The sequence below is a fragment of the Penicillium lagena genome (genome assembly GCF_028827675.1).
Source record: "Penicillium lagena strain IBT 129212 chromosome Unknown utg000002l_segment0_segment0, whole genome shotgun sequence".
Classification (NCBI taxonomy): Eukaryota; Fungi; Ascomycota; class Eurotiomycetes; order Eurotiales; family Aspergillaceae; genus Penicillium; species Penicillium lagena.
The window spans coordinates 5,395,904-5,418,878 of record NW_026623223.1 but is presented as its reverse complement, the minus strand read 5'-3'; the positions used below and the strand labels follow the sequence as shown (position 1 = coordinate 5,418,878).

The 22,975-nt window shown below is 53.0% G+C and overlaps 10 protein-coding genes across 10 annotated transcripts; 6 read left to right on the top strand and 4 right to left on the bottom strand.

Moving 5' to 3' along the window:
• Positions 1-568: 568 nt before the first annotated feature.
• N7510_005040 (DUF427 domain-containing protein) lies at positions 569-1,466 on the top strand (the record flags this gene model as incomplete). The annotated part of the gene is made up of 3 exons (XM_056976966.1): positions 569-678; positions 774-1,218; positions 1,281-1,466. 3 exons carry the CDS (start codon positions 569-571, stop codon positions 1,464-1,466), a joined length of 741 nt encoding a protein of 246 aa, XP_056836922.1.
• A 336-nt stretch (positions 1,467-1,802) lies between these two features.
• N7510_005039 (uncharacterized protein) lies at positions 1,803-2,834 on the top strand (the record flags this gene model as incomplete). The annotated part of the gene is made up of 1 exon (XM_056976965.1): positions 1,803-2,834. The coding sequence occupies one exon, from the start codon at positions 1,803-1,805 to the stop codon at positions 2,832-2,834; it is 1,032 nt and encodes a 343-aa protein (XP_056836921.1).
• A 564-nt stretch (positions 2,835-3,398) lies between these two features.
• Positions 3,399-5,016, bottom strand: N7510_005038 (STE20 family serine/threonine-protein kinase; the record flags this gene model as incomplete). The annotated part of the gene is made up of 2 exons (XM_056976964.1): positions 3,399-4,874; positions 4,924-5,016. The coding sequence occupies 2 exons, from the start codon at positions 5,014-5,016 to the stop codon at positions 3,399-3,401; spliced, it is 1,569 nt and encodes a 522-aa protein (XP_056836920.1).
• Positions 5,017-5,491: 475 nt separating this feature from the next.
• N7510_005037 (FAD-binding oxidoreductase) lies at positions 5,492-7,123 on the bottom strand (the record flags this gene model as incomplete). Its single annotated transcript, XM_056976963.1, has 1 exon — positions 5,492-7,123. The coding sequence occupies one exon, from the start codon at positions 7,121-7,123 to the stop codon at positions 5,492-5,494; it is 1,632 nt and encodes a 543-aa protein (XP_056836919.1).
• Positions 7,124-7,676: 553 nt separating this feature from the next.
• On the top strand, positions 7,677-8,779 carry N7510_005036 (dTDP-4-dehydrorhamnose reductase family protein; the record flags this gene model as incomplete). Its single annotated transcript, XM_056976962.1, has 4 exons — positions 7,677-7,858; positions 7,907-7,926; positions 7,983-8,694; positions 8,749-8,779. 4 exons carry the CDS (start codon positions 7,677-7,679, stop codon positions 8,777-8,779), a joined length of 945 nt encoding a protein of 314 aa, XP_056836918.1.
• A 659-nt stretch (positions 8,780-9,438) lies between these two features.
• N7510_005035 (uncharacterized protein) lies at positions 9,439-11,829 on the top strand (the record flags this gene model as incomplete). Its single annotated transcript, XM_056976961.1, has 1 exon — positions 9,439-11,829. One exon carries the CDS (start codon positions 9,439-9,441, stop codon positions 11,827-11,829), a length of 2,391 nt encoding a protein of 796 aa, XP_056836917.1.
• Positions 11,830-14,903: 3,074 nt separating this feature from the next.
• N7510_005034 (potassium ion transporter) lies at positions 14,904-17,608 on the bottom strand (the record flags this gene model as incomplete). Its single annotated transcript, XM_056976960.1, has 3 exons — positions 14,904-15,722; positions 15,773-17,546; positions 17,598-17,608. 3 exons carry the CDS (start codon positions 17,606-17,608, stop codon positions 14,904-14,906), a joined length of 2,604 nt encoding a protein of 867 aa, XP_056836916.1.
• On the bottom strand, positions 17,594-18,220 carry N7510_005033 (uncharacterized protein; the record flags this gene model as incomplete). Its single annotated transcript, XM_056976959.1, has 2 exons — positions 17,594-17,904; positions 18,181-18,220. 2 exons carry the CDS (start codon positions 18,218-18,220, stop codon positions 17,594-17,596), a joined length of 351 nt encoding a protein of 116 aa, XP_056836915.1.
• Positions 18,221-19,256: 1,036 nt separating this feature from the next.
• N7510_005032 (glycosyltransferase family 2 protein) lies at positions 19,257-21,137 on the top strand (the record flags this gene model as incomplete). Its single annotated transcript, XM_056976958.1, has 3 exons — positions 19,257-19,802; positions 19,851-20,085; positions 20,134-21,137. 3 exons carry the CDS (start codon positions 19,257-19,259, stop codon positions 21,135-21,137), a joined length of 1,785 nt encoding a protein of 594 aa, XP_056836914.1.
• A 242-nt stretch (positions 21,138-21,379) lies between these two features.
• On the top strand, positions 21,380-22,445 carry N7510_005031 (carbon-nitrogen hydrolase family protein; the record flags this gene model as incomplete). Its single annotated transcript, XM_056976957.1, has 4 exons — positions 21,380-21,424; positions 21,472-21,560; positions 21,650-22,053; positions 22,114-22,445. 4 exons carry the CDS (start codon positions 21,380-21,382, stop codon positions 22,443-22,445), a joined length of 870 nt encoding a protein of 289 aa, XP_056836913.1.
• Between the last annotated feature and the right edge of the window lie 530 nt (positions 22,446-22,975).

The window sequence follows — 22,975 nt, the reverse complement described above, 5'->3', positions numbered from 1 at the left end:
ACATAGCTTTGTTGTCTGCTCCCTGAGCATTCCGGGAACAGTCACGGCTGCTCCGGGAGTACTCAAGGCTGCTCAGTTGCCTGCTCACCCCTCATCCATCATGCTCACGGCTGCCGATCATCTGTGATGTGAGAGACTGTTCTATGAGATCTCCGCTTGTTGCCGCTGGATTGAGAATTAGAAACTCTCTTGCCAAGTTGCAAAGACCGTGCTGCAATCGATTCAGAAATATTGAAAGGGACTCGCCAAATCTTCTCTTCATCTAGCCTCCATGGAGTTGTATTTTTTATTTGTCAGGTTTGTCAAGTTTGCCTCATTTGGGCAATTTGCTTTGTCTGTTGGGTTTGTCTGATTTGTTTCGCCATTCGGCGGTTCATGACGTGCCATGGATGGGTTAATCAGCTGGCCGGCTCTATGTGAGCTTTGTAATGCGATCATCCCCCGCATATATAAGGTGACGCCCAGGCAACTGATTGTCTTCAATGCTGGACATTCTCTTTTCTATCTTTCAGATTCTAAGTCCTTAAGGAGATTTAACCACAGCACACAAGGAAAGCCAGGATCCAAAATGCCACCACCACCATTTCCCCCAGCTGGATATTTCGAGGACATCGTCCGGCGCGTCCGCGTCCTATTTAACGGGCAATACGTGGTCGATGCCCCGAAGCCGAAACTTGTGTAAGTACTCCATGGTTTTCGTAAGATCATTCCATAAACACCAAATGGAAATGAAGACGATGGAAGTTGAGGCAAACTACTTATCTAACCCACAGGTGGGAACACCCGTATTACCCTGTCTACTACTTTCCCCGCTCCGATATTAGCAGCCAGTACCTAGCCAACAAGAGCATCAACTCCAATGGGGATGCAGTCTACGACCTGGTTGTCAATGACCGAACATCGTCATCCGCAGTAACCCTCATTCAGTCCGGCCCGTTGAAAGACTACGGCACAATCGGAACTACAAAAGCCGACGCATGGTTTGAAGAGGACGACCGCGTCTACAGCCATCCCAAGGATCCCTACAAAAGAATCCATATTCTGCAGTCCTCGAAGCATATCCGCGTTGAAATTGATGGGGTTGAAGTTGCTAACACGACGCGTCCGAAGCTGTTGTACGAGACGGGCCTGCCTGTTAGAACGTATATCCCACATACAGACGTGAGGCTGGATTTGTTGAAGGATGACCCCGACCTGACTACTAGTTGTCCGTATAAGGTTGGTAGTTCTATCTTTGCCCTTTTCCTATGAACTGGAACTCGTGTTGATGCGGAGTGCAGGGCGACGCGAACTATTATATTGTCGCACTCCCTAATGGATCTAAAAAATCCGGTCTTGCATGGTGGTACAAAACACCGACAGCGGAGAGCGCGGACATCAAGGGATATATCGCCTTTTATGATGATAAAGTCGATGTCTGGGTGGATGGAGTAAAGCAGAACTCACCTGTCAATCCCATAGGATAGTTATATTTCTCGGTTATTCAAGAGTCAAAAATGTTACATTTCTCTTGGACATGAGATAAATCGATCGCTCGTTAGCTTACACATACATCAGCCAAACCCTAAGCCGACCTTGGGTCAAAAATTGATTTCAAATCATCAAGAAACGAAGAGTAGAATTTGGAATATTTCTCCCGCTGCCGGAGCACGTCATAGACATGTATAAGACAGCGACTCCGCATCTCAACTGAATAATTAGTATTCTAGCACTTTATTCCGACCACAGCACTCAGGAGCACGGGCTGAAATAGCTTAGCAAGGATCGTTTTCGAGTTTCGAATTAGTTATTACCAAGAAACCATGGCGGGAGAGCTTGTCTTCATCACCGGTGGCTCCGGCCATATTGGCTTTCGCGTCATTGTCGACGCTCTTGAAGCGGGCTATCAAGTCCGCGCAGCAGTTCGCAGTCTGGAAAAGGGCGATAAAATACTGTCAACCCCATCCATCAAGAGACTCAACCCAGGAGGTCGTCTGGCATTTGTTCAGGTTCCTGATCTGACGGCTGATGGCGCGTACGAGGAAGCCATCAAGGGCGCGGAATATGTCATCCACGTTGCTTCTCCAATTGTGTCCAGCTACGGAGAAGGCACCGACCTGGCAGAACACTTTATCCAGCCTTCTCTCAATGGCACTACCAATATCCTCAAGGCCGCGCAGAAAGCCGGCTCTGTGCGGCGCGTGGTCATTACTTCTTCCATGGTTGCTATCATCCCATGGAATGAACTCACGTCTGGAAAATGCAACACAGTATTCACTGAGACCAATCGTATTCCTACCCCAACTGAATACAAAAGTCCCTTCGAAGCATATGCTGCTGGCAAAACCGCTGCGTTGAATGAGGCGGAAAAGTGGATTGAGAACGTGAATCCGTCCTTTGATCTCGTTCATGTATTCCCCGGGTTTGTCATTGGCGGCAATGAATTAATTACAGACCCGAAAGATGCATTGTACGGAGCAAATAGGCAAGTCCTCTGCCCAGTTACTGGTGTGGATGCTGGCTTTGTTCCTGGTGCTTCCGTGCATCTCAATGATGTTTCCGCAGCACACGTACTCGCTTTGGATCCCAAAATTACCGGTAACCAGGGCTTTGTTCTTGCATCTGGAGGTCTGGAAGGGACTAAATGGGAAGACACTAAAGAAATCACTGCAAGGCACTTCAAGAAGGAGGTGGAATCTGGTGTTCTGAGGAATAATGGCAAGATAACTACCTTGCCAGTGAAAATCGACGAAAGAAAAACCGAGGAGGTCCTTGGATTATCCCTTCTTCCTTTCGAGGCACAGGTTACACATGTTGTATCCCATTATCTTGGGCTCATCAAGGCGAAGCATTAGGACTGATCTCTTATATAATGTGGAGGAGCTAGTTAGTGTATTCCAATGGATGCTTCCTTGCATAAACCATGTCCTGAACAGATTTACACCAGAAATGAAACCAGCACAGATTGTGAGAAACTCCGTCATCCGAGAAAATAGAAACAAGCGAAGGGACACCAAGGATGCAAGGCTTGGAAGGGGGAAAAGGCAGAGTGTTATACAAACAGGCCCCAAAGAAGGTCTATACAACGAATGAAAGAAAAGTAGTGTTACATGCCAGGCCACCGATTGCGGAGGCCCTCTGACCAGCGCTGGTAGAGCACGTCTGACAGCTGTTTCGTGTGCTCCATGCCTGGCACGTGCTGTCCGGGAAGTTTGGACAGCGAGGGCGGTTGGGGCAAGGGCTCAGTGATTTGGGACGACTGTCGGCGCCGGTGGCTCTTCAGATGCGGGTTGTTCTGGGCCAAGACCAGACGCGGCCGCTGGGGGAGTCGGATGGTAGTTCGGCAGGGATGAGAGCCGAAAGCTTAGCGTCACTGTAGATCATTAGCATTTGATGTCTCGATGTTGGGTGGAGAAGGCCTACGCTTGCAGTCTCTCATTCATCGTCCGGATAATGTGATAAAGACCCTCCGGGTCAACCATCTCCAGATCACTGAACGCCTCCGCCAGCCGGGAGATGGCCTCCCGCTTCTCGCCATCGCCGGTCGTGGAGAGGATCTCTTGGCAAGAATGGCCGATAGCCTTGCTATATGCGCGGCGACCAAGTTGAGCTTCCTTGCTATTGGATTCGGCCGCGAGAACCTTCGGACTGACATTCTCATCATAGCCCTGGGAGGCCTTGGACGAGAAAGAAGTATCGTTGGGGACTTTGTCCGAGACACGACGGAATTGCCGAACAGTTGACGGACTATTGCCGAAACTCAAGTCCAGCCCTAAGGGTTGCTTGACGCCGCTGGATCGACGCTTGGTGTTGGCCCGGCGCACGGAAGGGCTCCTCTCGGGCTCCGGTGCTCGTCGGACGGTGGAATTGGGCTGGTGCTTAGGTGGCGGTGGTGGTTTGGCAAGAGGTGCAGAGACGTGCATATCCTTCAACAGTTCGGCCGGATCGGCATCGTCCTCTTCATCCAAGGTCGTCCAGTCGGTGCCCTTAGGAACCCACATGCTCGGAGCTTTGACGGTATCAAAGACCCAATCGTCGTCATCGGCGGCGTCGAGCTTGGTCATGGTGTTCAAGGACTCTGCATAGTACTTGACATCCTTGTTTACCCCTCGACCGGCATCCCAGTCCTGTTTGCGATGGATAAGCTCCTGCAGTGCTTCGGTCTTCCCTGCATTGCGAATGAACTTGTGTTTCAACAGCTCTTTCGCACTAGGCCGGCGGTCCGGATCCTTGATCAGACATTGCGCAATGAAATCCTTAAATGTACTGCTGTATTCATTGCCCTCCAACCTGGGAGCAGGCTGCTTCGGAATGAGAAAGAGGACCTTCATCGGGTGGGTGCTGGCATGTGGTGGCTCGCCATTGATCATCTCGATCGCGGTAATCCCCAGTGACCAAATATCCGCCTTGAAGTCATATCCAGCCTGCTGGATTACTTCCGGCGCCATCCAGAACGGTGTCCCCACAAAGGTATTGCGCTGTGACTTGATGTTGACCAGCTGCGCCGCGACTCCAAAGTCCGCCAGCTTCACTTTCCCCGTGTTTGAGAGTAGGACATTTGCGGCTTTGACGTCGCGATGGATCTTTCCTTCGGTGTGGAGATAATCGAGCCCCTGGAGGAGCTGCTGGCAGACGATGGCCACATGCGCTTCGTTGAAGACCCCTGGTTTGAGCTGATTGCATGTCAGTGACTGTAATGAAACAAGAGGGCAGAGATCCACACGTACCAAGTCCAGACATGACCCCCCTCCGAGGTATTCCATGACAATCCACAACTTGTGACCCTTGAGAAAACTGGCTTTGTATTGTGTCACAAAGGAGCTGGCACAGGTGGCCAGGACGGAGATCTCCTGCTGAATCTCTTGGATGTCGTCTTCGCTAGACTCGAGATCAATCTGCCAGAAAATGAGTCAATTGTACCCCATCCGGTCGGGACTGACGTACATGCTTGATCGCGACAATCTCCCCGGTGGACAGGTCAATGGCCTTGTACACCACTCCAAAACTCCCACCTGTCGGCACATTAGTGGATTGCATCTTTGTGAGATTGGTCGGACTCACTCCCCAACTCCTCCATCATCTGGTAGTGGCTCGCCATATCGTCCGCCATGGTTGCGCCAAGGTCGGGCCCAGCTGGCTTCTCCGATCGGACAGGGCTGTGACGATGCCGAGGGTCATCCAGGGAGATGGGCAAAACCAAGCTCAAGCGGAACCGAACACTCTGATCAAATCGAGGCCACGGCAATGGGGATGGGGAGACGAATGGAATTCTGGGGAAAGGAGAGAATAATAGATTGGGTATTGTTCCCTCCAAACAAAGTCGTCTCGCATGGCAACGCCCGAGTCTATGGGGACGCTAGGCTGAGTTGGGCTTAGTGCACACGCAAGGGCCCGTCCCCTTCTATTGGTTCGCGACAAGTATACCCTATTCTATCTACACTCACACGCTCTCATAGAACCGATCTTTGTTTATAAATATTTATAAGGGTTCATGATGTGGTGCTGTTCCATATTAGTGCGATTCCAACTCAGGGAGAGGCCAACTCACCGGATCATACACATCCTTCAGCTGCTTCATCAGCTTCACCATCGTCTCGTTCTGGCTGTATCCGATAAACTCCCGCTTGGCAAGACCCAGCCCGTGCTCCGCACTGATACTGCCCTTCCGCTTTTGGATCCACTCGTACACCCACGGCTCGATCGCCTGTTCGACCTCCTTGTTGTACTGCCGCACGGAGACGTTCAGGTGCAGATTGGAGTCGCCCATATGACCATAGCCCACCACAGCGCGCACTGGGAATGACTCGTCCTCGCCGACGAATCCCTTCTGCGTCAACCGCTCCTTGCAGTCCTCCACCAGCTGATACAGCTCCGGCAGCGGGATCGACACGTCGTATTTGTAGGTGCCACCCAGATGGCTCAAGGACTCGGTGATGCCTTCTCGCCAGCGCCACAGGGACTGGAACTGGGTCTCATCCTGGGCCAGCACACCGTCGGCGACAATGCCCTCGCCCATCACATGTTCGAGGAAAGATTCCAGCTTGGCCATGTCATGCTCGGCATTGGATCCGCTGGTCTCCACAAGGCAGTAGAAGGGGTACTCGCCTTCGAGAGGGTACTTATTGCCGGTGGACTCGTGCACCAGACGCTGGCTGCGACCATCCATCAGCTCGAATGCCGAGAGAATCTCAGAAAGCTGGCTCTTGGCCTGGAGATAGGCCTGCTGGACCTGCTCGAAGCTCTCCAGTCCGAAGTAGGCGACATTGACAGCCTTGGGCCGCGGTGGGCACTGAATTGACACAGCAGTAATCAGGCCGATCGTACCCTCGGCACCTATAAATAGTTGCTTGAGGTCATAGCCCGTATTGTTCTTGCGCAAGGTTGAGAGCGCATCGACAATGGTCCCGTCCGGCAGGACCGCCTCGAGACCCAGCACGCTCCCGTGCAGACTGCCATACCGCAGTAAACGCAGACCACCCGCGTTGGTTGAGACATTGCCTCCAATATGGCAGGATCCCTTCGCGCCCAGGTCCAAGGGGAAGAGATGATCGCGCTGGGCGAGATACTGGTCCGCGACTTCAAGAATGACCCCTGCATCCGCGACCAGCACACCCGACGCCTGGTCAAAAGAGCGAATGTTGTTCATGCGCGACGTATTGATGACAATCTCATCAAACACGGGCACGGAGCCACCAACCAAACCGGTATTTCCTCCCTGCGGCACCACGGCCAATTTGCGCTCATTACAGTATTTCAGCACCTTGCTGACCTCCTCGGTGGTCTGGGGCTTGAGGACCAGGCGGGCGTGGCCGCGATACTTGCGCATCCAGTCGCTGTTGAAGGGCTCGATGTCATCCGCCGCATCAGCCGTCACCCCGTCAACGACGGCGGACTCGGCGCCCAGCAGGGATTTGAAGTGCGATACATCGTCGGCGGTCAATTCGGCGAATCGCGGGTCGCGCTTCACGTTTGGGTAGGCATCGCTGGTGTACTTGATCTGTCGGGATTCTGGCCGGGCGGTAGTGGAGGTAAAGGCGCGCACGGTCGCGTTGGGGGCGTGAGAGACGACGGACCGAGGGACCAGGCGAGGACGAGGCACTCGGGTCCTCCGGAGGGCAGCGGAGAGGGTCCGGGCACCGGACATGGTGTGTGGGTGTGAGGGAAAGAAAGAATTGGGGGTTAGGGAGGAAGAGAAAAGAGAGAAATGAATGATTTGGGTCACCGGCAGTTTAAGGCTTCGGTGGAGACGCCGATCGCGGGATCGTGGGAAGGAAGGACGACCTCGGCGAAATTCGGGCATTCTTGTTGGATTCAGTATGGTGTCGTGCTGGTATAGTGATATAGCAGTCCATTATTGTTCCATGGACTGAAGCTATATCTACTTGGGCTCCTTCCGTGAGGGAATTCCAGGTCACAATATATATATCCCAGAGCGAGCAGGCCTAATATGGCTCTACTTCGAAGGGCTCCTCAACTAAGCATGAAACTACGAATTTCAGACATATTTCCTGAATGTTCTAACAGAAATAACTGACAAACCATCATGACCGACAACCAAATCAACAACTACGGGCCGCTTTATCCAAGAGAAGCATGCAAGTAGGTTACGTCATGCCGGGCCCGCAAGCAGCATCCACTATGGCCTGGCAACTTTTTTGCTCCCTTCTGCACCTTCCAACTTCCTGCCATTGACCACCATGACCTCCATTGTCCTCATTACTGGAGCCAGCGGGCTACTCGGGCGCCAGGTGTTCAATGTCTTCCAGCGGTCCGGAGTGCTGGTCGTCGGCCAAGGCTTCTCCCGCGCAACCCCACCGACGATTCTCAAGGCGAACTTGGAACAGACGGACGAGATCAAGAGAATTTTGGACGAAGTCAAGTCAGTAGGCGCGGCGACTATCTTTTGCAGGTGCTAATGACTAGGCAGGCCTCACATTGTCATCCACTGTACCCAATCCAGCTCCAATCCCTATACAAGTCCTCCTAGCTGACTCGAGCATCAGGCGCTGCAAACAAGTCCCCCGATCTGTGCGATAAGAACCCCGAGCAAGCACACAAGGTCAATGTGGATGCAACCCGTTGCCTAGCTGAGGAGTGTAACTCGCGCGGCGCCTTCCTCGTCTACATCTCAACCGATTACGTCTTCCCCGGCGTAGAAGGCGAAGCTCCCTATGAAGCCGATGCAGAGCCTCGACCCCCAAACCTGTATGGCCAATTGAAGCGAGACGGCGAGCTCGCCGTCCTGGAAGCCACACGCGACACAGGACTGGGCGTGGTCCTGCGAGTGCCAGTGCTGTACGGCGCGGCACGCAACAACTCCGAGAGCGCGGTGAACACGCTCGTCGATGCGGTCCAGAAATCATCCGACCCCAACGCCGGCGTCAAGATGGACGACTGGGCCCAGCGGTATCCCACCAACACGGAAGACGTGGCGCGCGTGTGCCGCGATATCGTCATCAAGTTTCTGCGCGAGAAGGACAAGCTGAAGGAGCTGCCACATATCTTACAATTCTCATCCGAGGACCGCATGACCAAGTATGAGATCTGTGAGAAGCTGGCGCATGTTATGGGGGTGTCCATGGAGGGGATGGTGAGAAATCAGCAGGGGAATGACCCCAATGCTGGGGTGCAGCGGCCCTATGACACGCATCTGTCGACGAAGGCGCTGGTGGATTTGGGGATTGATGTGCGCACCACGGACTTTGAAGCCTGGTGGTAAGTGTTCTACGCGTGGGTGAGAGGTGTGAGTCGTGCTGATCTCTCGCATAGGCGGCAATCGCTGGCCCCGAGCCAGAAATAAGAAAGCATTTCAGATAGAATGACCAGCTGAAAACCAATGGTAATACCTTCTGCTTGTTTCTCCGAGTAGCACTCCTCCTTGTGATGGACCCTGACGATCAGCCGCTGTGCACTCCACTAAACCTTCCTGTCACTCAGTGGATCTCGACCGGGTCGGACAAGCCTCCTGCACATCCTACATAGTACGAAGTAGTACAGACTATTAGTTCAATAATTGGAGCCACTGAACTCACTTGGCATTCGCCATCATCCTCGGCCGGTCAGAGAGGCGAGCCAAGGCGGAAGCCCACAGCAGTTCAGTCCCCGGTCCAGTGTGCTGACACGCTCGTTTTATCTTCACTTCTTTCTTTCCTTTAAGCTGTCACCCACAACCGATAGCCATACATCCCGATTGCGATCTGGTCGGTTCGTTGGGTGGCACAGGAACATTCCTCTCCCTCGTTCCACCCGCCGTTTTTTTTTTATTCTCCACCCCCAGCCCTCCCTGCCGCCCACATTCCTCACTGTCCCTGAAGCGTACAACCCCCTCCCCGGATTCCGTGCGCCCTCAGCATGCTCTGCTGAGTCGCAACGCGTTCTACGATCCAGAAACTCCCAGATACACACCTCAAACACCTCCATGTACCCCGCCTCCAAAAAGTGAAACCACCTCGTGACAATATGAGGAGACCCCACGGCGTGGATCCGGCCGCGCAGCCAGCGCCTCAGTTTACATTAATGCGCGACTCGGCGCGCGATGCCTGCGTCTCACCTGAAAGTAGCCCAGAGCAGTCTCCGTCTCCACCCACCGTGGATGGGAACAATGCCTCCATCGCTCGAAGCATGTCGCGGTACCGTCGCAATCGACCAGGCGCCATCGACAGACCACTGACAGCCGTCCCTGCAACCCCTGCCCTCCTGAAGAATACGCGATCGCAGCCGACCGAACATGCACTGACCCAGAGAGATCGTAAACAGTACGCGTGTGACGCCAGGGACATTCAAGACACTAGGACGGCACAACCTATGGCGGTGGACGATGATCAGCTGGCAAAGGAAAGACAGCGGCAACGTGCGATGGACCAATTGACAGGAGCCAGTCAAACCACTCACGCAATGCCTGCACGGCCGCGAAGACGGGAAGAAAACCCACAGCCGACAAAGGAAACACAAAGGAACGAAGGGAAATACGCAGAGGCGCAACTACAGACAAGCCCGCCAGAACCTGCCGCCGAGAACCGCAAGTCTTTCATGCAGAAAGTCAAACTCGCCCGATCCAAAGAGACCTTCAAACCGGATGACTCCACTCCAAAATACATCGAAATGGGCGGAGGAGGCATTGTTCCTGGCATCGACGCGCCCGTCTCGGCGGTGAATGCAGGCGAGCGACGAGTCCTCGTGCAATATGGCGATTTGACCATGGATTTCGCCGTGACGCCGTCTACTCAAGCACAGGACATCTTGATGGCAGCCCCAAAGCGGCTCTCTCGCGATGTTGATCCTGCCAAGTTCATTCTCATGGAATCCTTTCACCAGTTCGGTTTGGAGCGACCTCTTCGGCGATACGAACGAATCCGGGACGTGATGAATTCCTGGGCCCATGATAATGACAACCGGTTGTTTATTATCCCGCCGGCCAGTATGAATGCTTTGGACCAACTGGACGCTCAAAACGTCCCCAGCGAGCCGCCCGGCGCGGTGACTGTTTGCCTCTACTACTCTCAACGTCCGCGCAAGTGGGATAAACGCTATATCACCCTGCGTGCCGACGGACAAGTTACCCTGGCGAAGAAAGAAGGTTCCAAGGACCCAACGAACGTCTGTCATCTATCTGATTTTGACATTTATGTGCCCAGTGCTCGGGCCCTCGCCAAAGAAATTAAGCCGTCAAAAAAAATCTGCTATGCCATCAAGAGCCAGCAGAAATCCAGCATGTTCTTGAAAACCGAGAACTTTGTGCATTTCTTTACGACGAACGACAGAACCATGGCAGAAAAGTGGTATAAGGCGGCCCAAAAGTGGCGGAGCTGGTACATGGTCAACACACTGGGAGCGGGCCGGAAAGTGGAAGAAGAGACGGCCTTGCCGAGCCGATCTGAGACTTGGACCAGTTCGTCGCGAAAGAAGACACTTTTGGAAGACGCAGATCCTCCAATGCCGGCGCGAAGCTCTGTTGATCAGCAGAGAACAACTTCCAAAGAACTTTTCACGCGGAAAAAGACTCAGCGCGAGCATGCACCTCCGCCATCTACTTTCCCCGAAAAACTGACAGTCGACACGAACGTCCCCGGGTTGAATGGGGGCAAGGCATTGGTGCAGGGGATCTCGCCAGAGGAGGTGGAAGCATCGACATTCTCACCAACTGGGCTTCTGGGTCGCACATACACTCAGAGGCAGCGCGCTATGCGTGACCGAGAAGAGAAGGACAAGCGAGCCGCGCAAGATCCATTCTCTTCGCACGGCATTTTGGGCGGAAGTGGCCCCGCTTCGCCCACGTTTGCTTCGAGCCACCACAACAGTCGAAGCAACACGATGGTACAATCTCCTAATGCCACGGCATTCGTCAATCGGTCTCAATCCGTTCATCAAAATGGCAAACCTCTGGTCGACCTTACCCCGGTATTCCACGAGCCACCACAACATAGCCGCAAGGGCCGAGGTGTAACCGTCGAACGTGGCATGCCCTTGATTGACGCCGCCACCGGCCCTGATCTGGCTCCCATATCGACGGCTATCCCTCCTGCGACTGCTTGGCGTCGACCACCCATCGACTCCCAATCGCAGGCAGCCAGTTCTCGGTCCCGATACCGCTCAAACACTACAGGAAGGGAGCGATATCCCTCGCAGCCCCACGCTAGTGCTTATCCAAGCTCCACTGGAGTGAGTCCAACCTCACCGGATGGCCCCTTCATACCCAACAGTCTGCTCGCTTCTTCCCGGATATCCAACAGCCAAGGTACAACAGGCACGGGGAAAGGTGTGGCGACGGGTGACCGCAAGGCGGCGCGGCCGATGTTGAACATGTCCCCAGAAAGCCCGTTCGCAGAGGGCAGTCTTCTGCGACAGTTGTAATCTTTCTTTCTGCATGATGATCACGACAAATCTACGGAGTAGCGGGGTTAAGATTTCGGAAATATTTCGGGCTGGGAATGTTCTTTTGGTCCGTTGGAAGTTATGCCATGTGTTTGTTGGTCTCATATCTCCGGCCTCAGCACTGGCTAGTCTCGGAGCGTTCTCGAGGTTGGGATTATACATGTTTTCAGAGATACCCATTTCAGGTTGAATTATAGTTGACTTACGAAACAAGCCCGTTGAATGCATTGCGAATAACCTCCCGCATCACGACGGTCATGCATACATAGAAACAGGAATACCTGGCAAATCCCCTAGTAGTGTCTGCTCTCAAGCCACCTACGACAATGTTGGCCGGGAAGATCGAAGGATTACGCCCTAAGAGCTTGAATATACCCCATAAAGACCGAATGCAGATTATTACTATTCAAGGAATAGTGACTTCCTTTGTGGCCCCCGTTCTAGTAAAAATAGCACGGTATACGTTGTTCCAATTATAGCTACCGAAGGCAGATTCCCACATTGTCTATCAGTGAATTCCTCCCCTTTGTATCTAGGATTGTCTAGACATCATTATTGGATTCGGCGTGTGGTATTGGGGTTCGGTTAGAGTACTTTACTCAAGGTTAGGCTACGGCCCCCATGGAGTATGCAGATACATAGCACATAACCAGTTACAGTAGTTGGGGCAAGGTGGTGCCTGATCAGCATCTTGGCAGACGGCGTCGTTTGGCTTCGAAGAACTCGGCTCTATTGAAGTATTTCTCCTTACGTACTGTCTTTTCAATGATAGTGATACAGGTAATACATTGCATAAGGTCTCTAACAATTGAGATGAGGTATCGGTTCGACACATAGCAGGAAAGAGACCTCCTCATTGCCCTGATGGAGCCGGCGCGCCCAACCTACATGGGGTTTGAATGTTTGAGCGGCGCCCGCGGGAGGCGTCCGGGAGGCGTCGTGGAGATGGAGTTAACACAGCGTGTCCAATGGGAGTGCACAGCAGGCAGAGGTAGTACTGTTGGTTGCAACCAGCTGAGAATAATGTATATCGCACGATCGGCGTTGTTGTCACTTCGGGCGATGGAGATTAGCTTATGCTACGTAGAGGCTCTATGCGCAGAATGATATGGCAAACTGTTCTACTTAGTTATATTTCGGAAACTCCATTTCTAGTATTCCGAGTATCTTGAGAAAGAGCATCAGAGAAGTAAAGCGCTCCAGAATATAGAGACTCGACCTGATCACACAACCAACAGATCGTATCTCGCAGGCGCTTGCATGTCAGGCCCCATGTAGTACAGTCCGAGCACTACGTGTTGTATTCTTACCATCTGTTGTTATGATATGCTCAAGATCTCTCCTACCATGTATTTTCAGGACCTCGCTTTCCGATGGTGAATTATAGATTATGAGAGCCGGTGATGGTGGCGCAACTGTATCTCGTTGAAAGACACACTAAAGACCTTGGCCCATGCTTGGGAGCATTTGACGTACTAAGGGTCACCACAAAGGTTTCTAAATTATATACGGTATAGGGCTTGGGCTCAATCGCCCCCGGATTCTTGATCGGGGCCTGACCGGAATCACCACTCTAGGAAACGATCTACCTCTATAGTTGCAAGGATCACGAAGCAGATGCTAGGAGCATACTACTTTGTGAAAGTCGGTTAAAAGGTCCTGCTTGAGGATATATATGGCCCGTTTCCCTAGGATTGAATCTCACTAACTCCACAGCAATATCAACCCTCTATATCATTAATATATTATTATCAATCCTGCAAAAATGAAGGTCTTCAGCTTCTTTGCCATTATTGCTCTGGTTGGCCTCGGCCAGGCCGCGGTCATTGAGAAGCGCTGTGGTGATTGTATGTCTTTACCCAATCTCTATATCCATTGTTGAATCCGAGCTCCTAATACGCAATTTGCTTCTAGCTGGCGACACCTGCTCCCTTGACAGTGACTGCTGCTCTAACACATGCAACTGGCCCGCAGCTGACGGCTCTTTCGAACCCCCTACTTGCGACTAGGTAAAGATCTTGTCTGTTCATAATTGATTGATGGACGTACTAACTTCTGGTATGATTCTGGTGGAGTTCAGGCCAGATATTGTCTTGTCTACGATTTCATAACCAGGGGCTATTAGGACTTTGCAGCCATAGACAACCTACGAATTATTTATTCATATCTAAGGAATAATCGCTTTCAATGAGATTTATTCTAGTATCATAAAATGTCCGGTCCCTTCATTTATCACACCAAAGACTGGTAAATTTAGCACGGTGCGCGTGGGATTTGAGATTGGAACGTATGAACGGACATAGACTTGAAAGATATGAAGAAGTTGTATTCCGGGCTAGGTATCCAGTGAGAGTTATTCAAAACATCTAGAAGCGCCACACCCGAAGACTTCCAGGTGGCGGGTACTTGTTTGCCATACCTGTACAACTCCAGTTGGCATCAGGATGACCCTGCCAAGAGCAGACGAAAATAGAAACATGATGGTTTCCGTTGGAACCAACTCTTCGAGGATAATTTTGGACCTTTGGACCAGATGCTGGGACCAGGACCTAACTCTTGACTTCAAGCTCCTGCCCCCCGGAAGCAGAATACAAGCTTGCTCCCTCTCCCAGACTCTTTCTTTTATCCTCTTACCTCAGCCAAATCTCTCATCGGCAACAACAACGCCGGTCTCCAACCCCGGGCATCTTAGTGGACCCATCGACAAAAAGAAAGTGGCAGAAAGAAGAAGAGGCAAATGCAGGCAAGCAGTTTAGCAGGCAACGCAGATTGACTGAACATTCTTAGAAGACGGCATGCGCGATCGAGTACAGACATGCATGCCGATCCCCGCGATCAGAAAAGAATGCGCTAGATATGAGAGAAAGACTTGGCACTGCCACGCGATGCACGAATGCAGAGTATGTATGTATTAAAAAATGAAGATATGAAGATGAACGGTGTATATCACCAAGATACATGTATGTCCAGTATGCACGAATAAGGGAAAAAAACCAAAAATGCCTAAGTACAGATGCTCCAACAAGAACGCCAAGGCCGTTTATATACCTTTTTTACCCAGTTGACCGGACGGTCGACTGGCGATGCACGAGAGCATCGCCGTTGGGCGGCGCGGCGCTCCAGTCACGGGTATCCGAACCCGTGGACAAGGCGCCGTCGGGTTGGGCTTGAGAGAAGGAGCGAGATTGTGGGCGCGCTATAGATCCTGCGCCGCTGAGATTGGAGGTACGGCGGCGTATACGACGCTCAGCATCTTCCGTTTCGTGGCGGTTGAGCGCATCGGATGGGAGGAGGACGGCGCGATCCAGGGAGTAGGGCAGACCGCGGTGGCGACCGCGGATCTGCATGGCAATGATCACCAGCTTGGAAACCACATTGAACTGGCCGGAGAATGAAGGATCGGTATTCGGATACCCGAAGGACAAGCCCACGGTACCGTAAGCAGAGACAACCTCAAACAAAACGGTGAACAGCTGGAAGCCGTAGTCACGCACGTTCTGTATCCGGCTGCCTTCTGCGATGGCGATGATGAACAGTCCCATGAAGACATACCATAAGTCGAAACTCAACTGGCGGCGCAAGTGCATCCCAATATAGTTGGGAGTGGACTGACTTGTGTCATCATGCTCATCTTCGCCGGCGTTGGCGTAGACGCCGAGACTCTTCTCTTCATAAACGTTGGTTCGGCGCATGGAGATGGCGATTGGGAAGACGGATATGTACATCATGATCAGGTACGAGACCTGGATTGCGGGATGAAGTTCGTACAAGCTGATGATGCCGAATCCAGCCGTTCGGGTGGCTGCTGCTTGGAAGAAGCCATCCACGACTCGTACCCCGGGAGAGAATTGAGTGACCGCGGGGTCGTTGAGCTCCAGGATAGTTAGTTTAAGAATGGAAAGCAAATCGGGAAGAAACTTACATCTAAAATGATGAAGAAAATAAGATCGATCCCGTTCAACGCTACCAGAATGGCAACCAGCCACCAGGTCGCATTCCGGGGAAACAGAAGAGTGAAACACCGACGAGGATGATCCAGGAGGAACTTCAACTCCTCCCACAGAGCGGTGCCGTGAGGCACTATCTTGGAAAGGACCCAGATAATAAAGCGAAGCATACACGGGAACCCCGTGTTACCAATGATAATCAGGAATGCCAACATCAGCAGGGGGAAGATGGCCCTCTCGAACGAATACATCGAGTCCGGGGTCAGCGTAAAGCCCAAGTCGTTGAAAGCGGAAGCAGACGTGAAAATCCCCCACCAGGGGCGACCGACACCATCTGACCGCACGACATTGCCCCAGTGATTTTCGGTCATGATCCAACCGATCATGCTGACTGCACCGATGACATGGAAACCAATGTAGTAAAAAATTAGCACGACCGCTAGGGTCTTGAGCGCGCGGTACTCGATGCCACCCAGCTCGTCGCGCTGTTCCTCAGTCAGATCAACGAAATTGGAATTCCGAGCCACTGTCGCATTCCAACTGAGATAAGGCTGAGTCGTCTGTTCCCTCTCCTGTGTGAGAGAGCGGAAGAGGCCCATAATAGTGTTTTTGCGCGTCAAAGTCGGGTCCAGGGTCCCGCCCCCATTCTCATTCCCATCATTGGTCTCGCGGACGGTGGGACGCGTATCTAGTCGAGGAAAGGTATTCCCGCGCGTACGGGTATGGATAATGTCTGGTTCGTTGATCGTGATGTGTGGTCCGTCACGGGGACCGATCTGGTCAGAATCCACTGAGTTTCGAGACTCGTGGTGGCCCTCAGACTGAGGACTTGGGGGCTCGGCTTGCTTCTCCCCCTCCGCCTCTTCGATCGTCTCGCCGAGCGCCTGGGGAACGCCACCGCGGTCGTACTCGCGTGGACTGGGGATCCGCAATGCGCCTTTGTTTTTGCGTTGGTTCTCCAAGAAGGCAATGTGATGTTCCGGGCTCAGCTGGGTGGGCACTCGCAAGCTACCAAGTCCGAAGCGTCGTTCCAGGGTGATGGACTCCGGGTCGTCCGAGTCCGACTGGCCACTGGTTGCTTTCCCGTTTGGCGATCCAGAGCTTGAATTGCCCTCATCCGGGGCCTTGTGGTTGAAGCCATTCGGCATGCGGGCTTCCTTGGCATTTCCGGCACCGTCACGGAGGACGACGATCGAGCGACCGCCGACTCCCAATTCGGCGCGGTTCAGGTCCTGTACCCCCTTGTCCTCGCTCACCGTCTCCATGCGAGACCGTGTGCGACGGAGGGTTCGGGCATCGCGCACCACATGCTGGAAACGTTTTTCGAACCAGTATAATCGAATAAACACGACGGCCGAATGGATGAAGATCGGCGTGCACAGACACGTGACAAGGTAAAAAGTGATTTGCTGGTAAAGGAGCAGCTCGTTCAAGTTGACGGTGTTAAGTCCACTCTGGGTAGCGGCACCTGCGGACAGAAAGAGCGCATCGATATAGGCGATGTTGCCGGCGGGATAGACAATAATGGAACCGATGAAGGCCGAGCAAATGATATAGGAATAATGCAGGAAGATGAAGTTCAGATGGATCTGATTCAACAGTGGAACTCGAGCTTTGATGGCGTTCACGCGCCGGATGGCAGCCGAGAACATGGCAGGAAGGCGGCGCGGCCGTCGTTCCCTACTCTCTGTCCACGAAGGCGTTTGAGTTGGTAGGATGTCGTGGTGGAAGAGGGGGAATTTCTCGATCCTGCGCAAAGGTAGTTTTTTTGGTTAGCCTTAGCCACCCGCATCATGTCACTGCACGTACATGTATGCGGTACTGTCGATCGCTGGTCCCGGGAAAGCACGGGGCGCCGCAAGATAGGTAGTGCTAGCCACGAGGCATTGAGCCCAGGCGATAGACGGTGACGATCCAGGGCATGGTGAGTTGGGGGGAAGTGGAAAGGAAGCTAGATCAACGAAGGCCGAGGCGAATTGCAGAAAAAACGCAAACGGAGAATAAATAACGGTATGGAATGGTATGGTGCCAAAAACGTGCACGGTTCGACCCGCCAAAGGGCGGTAATTACATGTAATCAAAATGGGGCCCTGTTCAGAGGGCCAAGCTTTTCTAGGCGGGAGGATTCGCCACAATATGATGGTAAAGGCAATTGCTGGGTACAGTAATAGGATTGCCCTAATTTTCTGTGTGTTCTCACTCTGAAACGTGTGTTAGGGATATGGAACCTGCCGTGTGCTGATCCCTGGTGGGCCTTAATTTCCATCCAAGGGAAAAAGGGGAACCACGGCGCCCCAACGGCCTCCAAATAGGATCGTGAAGAAAGTACTTTGAGCGGGATTCAATCCACTATTTCTGTCTCCAATAAAGGATCTGGATGGACCTAGAATCAACATCGTGAAAATAGAACAGTAGTAGTACATGGTCTCCAGATCTATAGCGTCCTGTCCGAGAATGGTTAGCCGCCAAGACCTGCACTTGGATCAAGGGGAAACCCACCTCGCCGTGACTAGCTTGCCTCACACAGCGCAGACCTCATTTTCGTGATGATCGCCACGGGATCAATTTTGCCTGCGTCAACTGACCGAATGTCCATTATAACGAGTTTGTCCCACGGGGGCTGACTAGTGCGGCAGTGGAAACGACCTTAGGAGACCTCGTTGGTTCCGAAGGAATCAATCGAGAACTACAGCTCTGGTCGATACGGCTGCTCCTCTGAATCACTAGTATCTAGTGATCGACCTTAACTTGGAAACCACGTGCTAGGCTATGGCGATGTGGTGGCCAGTCTCAGTGCAGGCGCAACCCTGACACAGCCCTATCAGGCGGCATGGTGCCGCAACGGCAGACCGTGTGACGGAAGCCCGTCCTACGACTAGAGGGCTGGTGTCCCGTTCCGCAGACAGAGACTGCTGTCGGTCATGTGGGCACTAGGCTGGTTGGCTGCGGCAGTCGTGGGTATGTAGCGATGAAAAGGACATGTCGGTGAGAGGCCATTGTTTTCTCTGGGACATGTTCGCAGACACGCATTTACAGAGACACGTTTACAGAGGAGATATTCACTGCAAGCCTGCCAGATGGCTGAGGGTATCAGATGCAAAGGCCCTCGGAGGATCTAGGGTCCAGCACACCCCTTCAACACCCGCCGCCATTGGTTGTCAGAGCCAAGCTTTTGACGATCGCGCAAAAGAGCAATGACCCCGAACTATGGACATCGCCAATCAGGGCCGGGCGTTGAGCATGCTGCTGGCTAATTATCATACCTGAGGAGGGTAACGAGAGGGTAGCTCACTCTGTGTGGGAAACCGTTGATAACATATGTAAACTAGGTAGTCTGTACATAGGACCCCTGGACGACACACAGCTCCCGATGCCCATGCAACTCTCTTGTTCTTCTTCTTTGCCTTCCTTTCCTCGGCCCCTCTCCAGTTGCCTTCCCTCTCCCTGCCATCTGGCACGATGTTAACTTGGGCATGTCGCTGCCTGCCAGGGTTTAGCATCATCGCGTTGGCGCTGCTGCTGGTGCTGGCCTTCTCTGATGTGCTGGCTTCACCCCGGTGGAACGGCATGTTTCTTCTCCCGTCCTACTCCCCGGCCAAAGATGGTGCCTGGAGTTCGCTGTCTCGCGCGCAACAATGTTTTGTCGTCTACGCCATCATCGTGCATTTGCACATGTTTGGCTTTACGCTCCGTCTGAGCTGGTCCTTGTTCCGCATCTTCAAGAAAACCAAACGTGCCTTCGAGCGCCGCATCATGCCCCCGGTCTCACCTGCGTCGAGTCGGTCGAGCTCGAGTCGACTGAGCTGGTCCAGTCACCCAGATGACTCGGAAAAGAATCCATCGGAGTCGATGCTCGAGAAGGCCAGTGTGATGGTCCAGGAGATGGCTGAGGAGCAGGAAGTAATTCACGCGATCATCCTACCAAACTACTGTGAAGACTTGAACACGCTGGAGACCACTCTCAAGGTTCTGGCCAGCCACCCTCGAGCCCAATCGCAATACGAGGTGAGCTGTCTTTCCCTCAGGTATCTCAAGCGATGCTGACCAGCCCAGGTATATCTAGCCATGGAACAAAAGGAAGAATCTGCCCCAGAGAAGGCTAGCAAGTTGACTGCGGCGTTCGAAAAGTCCTTTCTGCATATATGCTCGACTTTCCACCCGTCCGGTATCCAGGGCGAGATTGCCGGTAAGAGCTCCAACGTGGCATTCGCAGCCCGCCGCATCGTGGAGATCCATCGCGCGGATCTGAAGGTCGAGTCTTGCAATGTGATTGTCACAGTGATGGACGGTAGGTGGCTCATGGCCCCAATGGAGCCTATCTAATGTGTGGGAACAGCTGATACGCACCTTTCCCGGGATTACTTCACGGAAATCCGCCGCATGCACTACGCTCATCTCTCGGAAGCGGAGCGCTCGATCTATTGCTGCCCGATCATCTTCGACCGCAATTCCCACGAGAGTCCGATCCTGGTCCGGTGTGCAGATCTGCTCTGGGGGTTTGCGGGACTGTCAACCATGTACCCGGGCTCGTGGCTTGCCATTCCCACTTCTGTATATTCTCTGCCGCTATCGCTGGCCGAGAAAGTGGGCGGGTGGGATAGTGGTCCCACGGCTATTGGCGAGGATTTGCACATGCTGCTCAAGTGTTACTTCGAGACCGCCGGTAACGTTGTCTCGCGCGTGGTCTACGCGCCCGCCAGCCAGTGCAACGTGTCGAGTGACCGCGCTCGGGGCTGGCGCTGGACTCTGGATACCTGCCGCGCGCGGTATCGACAAGCCCTCCGACACATGTGGGGAGCTCTAGACACGGGGTTTGCAGCGCGGCGGAGTATCGGCTACCTTCGTTTCGACCACCGGTGTCTATTCCTTCGCCCAAGGCACTTCCTGCTTCTGCATTTGCTCTGGGAAGCACACTTCCTGCCCTGCCACCTGGTTATCTTGATGGTCTTCTCCACCGCGTACACTGTGTTCACGTCTGGGACGTCCGTGCATCCGATGGTCGCCTGGGCGTTTTCCGTTACCAATATCCTGCGCACGATGGGTTTCCTGTGGATGAACCTGTGTCTTGCTTTGTATGAGCGCTGGCATGCACTGTGCCTCGACACGCGGATGCAAGACATGCGCGAGGCCCGACTCGCCGACACCGGATGCTCGCAGCGGGTGTGGTACCAGCCCACTTACCTCCTAGAGCGAGTCTGCTTCCCCGTTGCAGGAACTGTGTTTGGTGCAGTCCCCATGCTGCACGCTGTGGTCTCGCACTTCTGGACGGATCGGTTGGTGTACCGGGTCAGCAAGAAGCCGACGTTCAGCAGTCTGGTGGATGGCGTTCTACCCGTTTAATCTCTGCAATGAATTTTTTTTTCAATCTTTGAGTTGTGTCATGTACAAAGTTTTTAATAGTCGGCTTTCACCGGATCCTACGATCCATCCGGAATAATAATGTGGAACTACATAAAATTGAGTTGCTTCGTTAGTCACACTCCACCTTCTCCAACTTTTCGGGGTCAAACATAAAAGGTGGGGATGAACCCAGGCTTTCCTCCCCTGTTTCTACCACTGCTTTCCTATGAACAATTGACGTGATGGCACCTACTCGTCGTGTCGCGGTCATTCAGTGGCATATCAAGGTGAGCCTCCTAGCTCAAGGTCACTGCATTGACTCACCCTCGTTCAGGAACTGGACATCGACTACAACCACAACACGGCATGCAATTATATCCGACAAGCGGCGCTGCAAGGCGCTGAACTGGCCGTTCTCCCAGAGTAAGCAGCCCGTATTCTCAGATAAGAGACCGAGATCACGCCTCTCAACTGAGATCGAATTCCCGATACTCACACGGCAACTACTCCAGATACCATCTCAGCGGCTGGGTCCCGGACGATCCCCTCTGGGCCCTCCAAGCCGCCGAATCGGCCAAATACCTCACACGCTACCAGGCCCTCGCCAAAGAGCTCAACATCTGCGTCGTGCCGGGGACAATCATCGAGAAACACGACGACCCAAACACGCCAACCCAGTTCTTCAACACGGCCTACTTCATCTCCAACGATGGGAGTATCCTCGGGTCTTACCGCAAGAAGAACATCTGGCATCCCGAGCGCCCGCACCTCACTTCCTCGGGCTCAGAGCGGCATGTCGCGTTCGATACGCCGATTGGGCGGGTGGGAATGCTGATTTGTTGGGATCTTGCCTTTCCGGAGGCGTTTCGGGAGTTGATTGCTGACGGCGCCGAGGTGGTGATTCTTCCTACCTTCTGTATGTTGTTTCCTATTGTCTTTTCTGTGTGATATATGGCCAAAACTTACTTGTCGATAGGGACACCCAACGATGCGTCCCCAGAGGCACTATCGTACAACCCGGCATCGGAAGCCCTCTTCCTCGAATCAACGCTCACAGCGCGTTGTTTCGAAAACACCTGCGGCATCATCTTCGTGAATGCCGCCGGTCCGCCGGAGAACTTCCTGGGTATGTCGCGCGTTGTCCTTCCGACCGTTGGGCCGGTGGGGAAGATGGGTTCGGAGGAGGGGTTGCTTGTTGTGGACATGGATTTGGGGGTGCTAGATATCGCGGAGAAGAATTATAAGGTGAGGCAGGATATGGGCAGGGAGGATTGGTATTATGTTTACAGGCATTCTACTTCGCAGTAGAGATTATATCTGGATTTGCGGGTTTATGAATATCTCTGTAATAGTTCGATTTGAGCCTTAGGTGAGCTAAGGTTCCCCTCGAGCCGAGTTCGGTCGGTATGCCGACCGTCCGTTTCTGTTTAGTGTCAAGACAAGGAAGGCCCCAGCCTACGGCCCAGCCTCCTCTACTTGATACAGAGCAGAGCGAGGATCTACATGTATACTTCTGATGAATTTCAGGAAACGCTACACGGTATATCGACAACCATTTCAAACAAGAGGGTCTGGTTTCTAAAGCTACTAGTCGTAGAGCAGACGCATAATCATTAGAGGGTACAGTCGTCATCTGGGCACAGGCTCATGAGCATAAAGGCAAAGAAACGCAGACAACAGACCAAGGGGGTGAGAATCGCCACTCTAGGAGGAGGGAGGAGGCGCAAACTCCAAGTCAGAATAACATCCTCCAAATATCTGTGGGGCATGCAAGACAGACAAGACAGACCCTCAGATCTATCCTAGCTGACTAAGGGCCTAAGTTGTAGACCAATCGA